General features: G+C 23.5%; 2 protein-coding genes across 4 annotated transcripts in view; one reads left to right on the top strand and one right to left on the bottom strand.

Moving 5' to 3' along the window:
* Positions 1 to 2,319, bottom strand: part of LOC126899077 (cytosolic carboxypeptidase 6-like) — a 54,127-nt gene extending 51,808 nt beyond the window's left edge. Inside the window, exon 1 of the mRNA XM_050673616.1 lies at positions 2,176 to 2,319. Within this exon, the coding sequence (XP_050529573.1) occupies positions 2,176 to 2,182 (7 nt within the window). The 5' untranslated portion in view covers positions 2,183 to 2,319. The remainder of the gene's footprint in view (positions 1 to 2,175) is intronic.
* The window catches only part of LOC126899072 (serine/threonine-protein kinase BRSK2), a 40,101-nt gene that overhangs the window by 14,439 nt on the left and 20,662 nt on the right, over positions 1 to 5,000 (top strand). The gene's annotated exons all lie outside the window — the stretch shown is intronic.

Below are 5,000 nucleotides of genomic sequence, written 5' to 3'. Positions count from 1 at the left end.
AAAGAGGGAAGAACATTATATGACTTATTAGATTGGGAGGAATAGATCACAGATTGATTATTTTATGTGAAAGAGAGAGAGCGTAAAGCGAGTAAAAGATTGTAAAGTTATTGGAAATATAAAATCATTACAACGTTTAATTTAAAATCAAGTAATAACTGATAATAGAAAATTGGACAATCGACGATTATTAAATCGTTATGAAATTATTAAATTCAAAAACTACGTCTATAATAAAATGCATTCTTCTATTTTCACATTTTTTTATAAGTTTTCGAACGCTAATCATATTTGATGAAATTTAATTCAATCGATATTCTCTTACTTTTTCTGATGTCTACTATTTTATAGCTTTTCTATACTGCCAAACATAATTTTAATAATATTATGTAATATTTATGGTTCCTATCCAATAGAAACTTTTTTTACAGTTAATCTCCTAAGTGCATCCGTGGTTTATATGCATACTTACTATAATCATTATAAAATTACTTAACCTGTCTACAGACATTAATTACTGTTAATCCATTGTTACCCTAAAAATTTATACACATTTAAAAGCAAAATGAAAATACAGTAATAGTATATCATTGTCTTTTTTCTCTCGGAAAATACTCTGGGGAAATAACTCAACCATGGACTTTCACCCCTAAATAAGTTCAAAACACACATCAAAGATGAAGAGATATTGAGTTTTAGTTAATGTCTTATAAGACACTTTTTTTTTCTTTATTCACAATAAATGAATTTATTTGCCAAAATATTTATATTGCATAACGAAGTAACTTATTTTTGATGACTTCTACTCATAAAATAAATCCATTAATTTCATAATGAAGACATACTGTAAATGAATGTAAAAGCGTATAGCTTTTTTATGTCAAAATATTTCATTGCAGAAATATAGATTTATTTTCATTTCATCTATTCTCAAATCAAATGTATATACCATTGAATTATTTGATTTAAAATTTTTAATATTTTCATCAAAAAATTATTCTGCTCTTTATTTTTTTCGAATTATTGTCATTATTATAAAAAATTTTTATTCGCAGAACTAATTATATAGCAATAAAATTAATTTCTGTGAGTCACATGGTAGCCTTAAATTTCAGAAGAATTATTTTTATACCCGTAATTTTTGGCCCAAAAATAAAAAAAATTATCAAAACTACTTTCACGAGTATATTTGACACTTTAGAGACATGTTTAAGTAACAATGAGTTTGAATACTTGTCAAACATGTGAATTACGCTTTATTTAGTATGTGCTTTATTGTACAATTGACGACTTCTTAAGTATACATATAGAATATTGTTACTAACAAGTAGGTTTAGTGTCTACTTTATAGATACATTTGGATTTATAAATGTTCACGTTAACATGTGACCTAAATTCTTTATATTATTGAAAATACGCCATATAAAGAAAAACGTCTTGAAAAACCATTTGTATTGAGGGTAATCACAAAAAAAAGCGATTGTATTTTTCAATTTAGATACCAAAAAAAAAAATTTTAAAATCATTAATTTTCGACATTTTTTTTACTTAAAACTGCCATAACTTTTTTAAAAATGATCATATTAATGACTACCTCTATATCTTATACTACCTATATCTTAAATTAAAGTTAATATAATATACTTTATTCTGGAAAAAAAAAATTTCGGACTTTATTTTGTCTAAACGGTGAAAATGGCTATCGTATGCTATTTTTGTGTTAAAATTCTCGATTTTATATTTTACATTTTTAATATTAGATAGAATATAACTTTTTAGAAAAGTATGGATCAATACAATTTTTTTATGAGAAATACTATATATATATATATATACTTCATTCATTCGACATACTTTTTTTTTAAATCGGACCATTTTGCTTTATAAAAGAGGGGTTCAATACTTAAAAATGCATATATAAAGTAGAACTTTTGAAAGTGTTCCGGAAATTTTGACACTTTTATATATATCTTAAATTAAAGCTTATGTAATATACTTTAATATGAAAAAAAAAATGTTTGAATTTATTATGTATTTACGGTGAAAACAGTTAATAAAAAAAGAATACGATTTTTGTAAGAAAATTTTTTTTATACTTTAACTTTATAATGCCATAATATTTTAAAAAATGACAAAATCAATATAATTTTTTTTAATGATACGTGAGGTACTTACCTATCATTTTGTATATTTTTTTTTTATAAATTTGAACCTTTAACTGCCCACAGGAGGGTTCAAAATGACAACTTTTTCACAAAAAAATATCTTATTCAACTTAACCTTTGAAAGTGTTCCGGAAATACTGACTCTTCTATATATATCTTAAAGCCAATTTAATTAAATTAATTATAGAAAAAAAAAATTTCGGAATTTATTTTGTCTTCACGGTGAAAATGACTACCTTATGCTATTTTTGTGTTAAAATTTTTGATTTTGTATTTTATATTATTTTAATATACCTTACAAAAGTTTTTGAGTTAAAAAAAATTGTTTAATTATTTGATTTTTATCTCATTTAGATCCAATAACTTAAATAAATATCACAGACCCAATCACTGTAGTCCCCCCCTCTTTTGAAGAAAGTTATTATTCATATTAAAATTTTTTTACTATATGATTTTTTTTTATGGCTCTCATTTATTTTCTCAGCTCATACTTGATCAACTTTTTTAACGATACATCAAATGATCACAACTAATACACTCAATTGAGTAGATTTTTTTAAAAATATTTTTATTGGATTATTTAGTAAAAGTAAATCATTAATTATGTTCTTAATATTTCAATTGTAGAATATTTGTAATCACCCAAAATACTTAGAAATTATTACTATGATTTTCATTTATGTGATCTATTACAATAATAATGAAAAAAAACTCAGCACAGTGGTGATGTGGCGTAGTTAGGTCAAATATAATGATATCTGGCAGTGATTAAATACACTATCATAAAAAACGCGTCGATGCAAATCTTTAGACAGTATTTAATTTAAAAAAAATTGTGGATTATTCCAATAGCTACATAATCTGCTATTTCCTTATATATATTCTGATTAAGATAAAGTATGTCGAATAAAAGAGGGATATTAATATTATTTCTTATTAAAAAATTGTATTGACCCATACACTTTTCAATAAGTTATAGCATTATAAAGTTAAAAATGTAAAATATAAAATTGAGAATTTTCACACATAAATAACATTCAGTAACTATTTTCACGCTGAAGACAAAATAAAGTCCGACATTTTTTTTTCCATAAGAAAGTATATTACATTATCTTTAATTTAAGATATCTTTAAAAGTGTCAGACTTTCCTGAACACTTTCAATAGTCATTTTTTTGTGAAAAAGTTGTCATTTGTGTACCTCCCATGTGGGAAGGTAAAGAGTCAAATTTATAAAAAATATATACAAAATGAAAGGTAAAAACATCATGCATCCATAAAAAAAAAAATTATATTGATCCATACATTTTTCAAAAAGTTATAGCATTATAAAATTAAAAATATAAATAAGAATTCTTTTACAAAAATCGTATTTTTTTTTAAATTCAACTTTTTTTTTATTATTAACTTTCAAAAAATCAACTTTAAAATACCAAAAAAATAGGTTAAAAATGATATTTTGCACTGATTATTTTTAAAATATTAAAAATCAAAATCTGTAATAATCGTAATAAATCATTTCAAAAAAAATATTAATATATTCAATGTAACTCTTAGTAGTTAAATAGATAGTACAATCGAAATATTCAGAACTATTTAGTTATATCTTATAGCCTTAAACTAATTAGTAATAATGTCAAAAGTTATTGGTGATGAAAAATATATAATTGTTGATTTGAAATTAGCACGAAAAATTGAATAATAAAAGTATATTTGTTACTCTAATGAACATTTTTGCAGACTATTTAATCATAATTAACAAACAAATTATTATCTAAAAAGTTCTGTGCCAAGTCTTTCAATTTTTATACACGTTTGCCATAAAAGTAATAATTACTTTATAATTTTTTATAATTTCTCCGAAAACATGAAAATAATAAATTATTAAATATTAATTTCATACTACGTTGAATTGTTTTAATAGATATTTATTCATAAATTATACTTATAAATCAACTACTAATTAGGAATAATGATAGAAATAGGACTTAATTTTGCTTTCCGAATAATCAACCAATTTCTTAAAATTAGAGACTATCTACAGATTTGTATCGAAGCGTTTTTTATGATAGTGATTTTAATCACTGTCATATATCATCTATATTGGACCCAACTATACCACGTCTTCACTGTGCTGGGTTTTTTTACAAGTAATTTTACTAATTAAATATTCCTGTAGATGTATAAACATATTCAAATAAAATATTTTGTTAGTTATAATTAATGTTCTTCATTTACATAATTATATTTTTTCGGAAATTAATATTCTTAATGAATTTTACCCTCTACGCTATATTTTTACTATTCTCTAACAATTAATGTGTGTATGTATAATTGAAATAAACTGTACATTTATACATGGTTAATTCATACGTATACAATTTTTATTGGTATAAAAAGTATTTTAAGTGTGCTAAAAGATTCAATTCTGAGACAGCAAAGATTTGTAGTGATTCATTACTATTCTTAAATGGCTAATAGTATTATACTATATTTTCTATCTAGTTATGTCTAGGTACAAACTATGAATATATTGTGTACCAATTAAAAAACACATCTGTTGTTTAATTAGTGATGTCAATGTTTCCTGTATTTAATGAAATCATAACACTCCTTTAAAAAGCCAAAGAAAAAAAACCCAGCACAGGGGGGTCGCGGCACAGTGGTGACGTGGCATAGTTGGATCAAGTATAATGATATCTGACAGTGATTAAAATCACTATCAAAAAAAAACGCTTCGATGCAAATCTTTAGATAGTGTTTAATTTTAAAAAATTGGTGGATTATTCCAAAAGCTTCATAAACTGCTAGTTCCTTATTAATATCCTGATTAAGA

This window comes from Daktulosphaira vitifoliae, unplaced genomic scaffold (assembly GCF_025091365.1).
Source record: "Daktulosphaira vitifoliae isolate Bord-2020 unplaced genomic scaffold, ASM2509136v1 Scaffold_2, whole genome shotgun sequence".
Taxonomy (NCBI): domain Eukaryota; kingdom Metazoa; phylum Arthropoda; class Insecta; order Hemiptera; family Phylloxeridae; genus Daktulosphaira; species Daktulosphaira vitifoliae.
The sequence above is the reverse complement of the archived record's forward strand: the minus strand, read 5'-3'. Positions and strand labels throughout refer to the sequence as shown.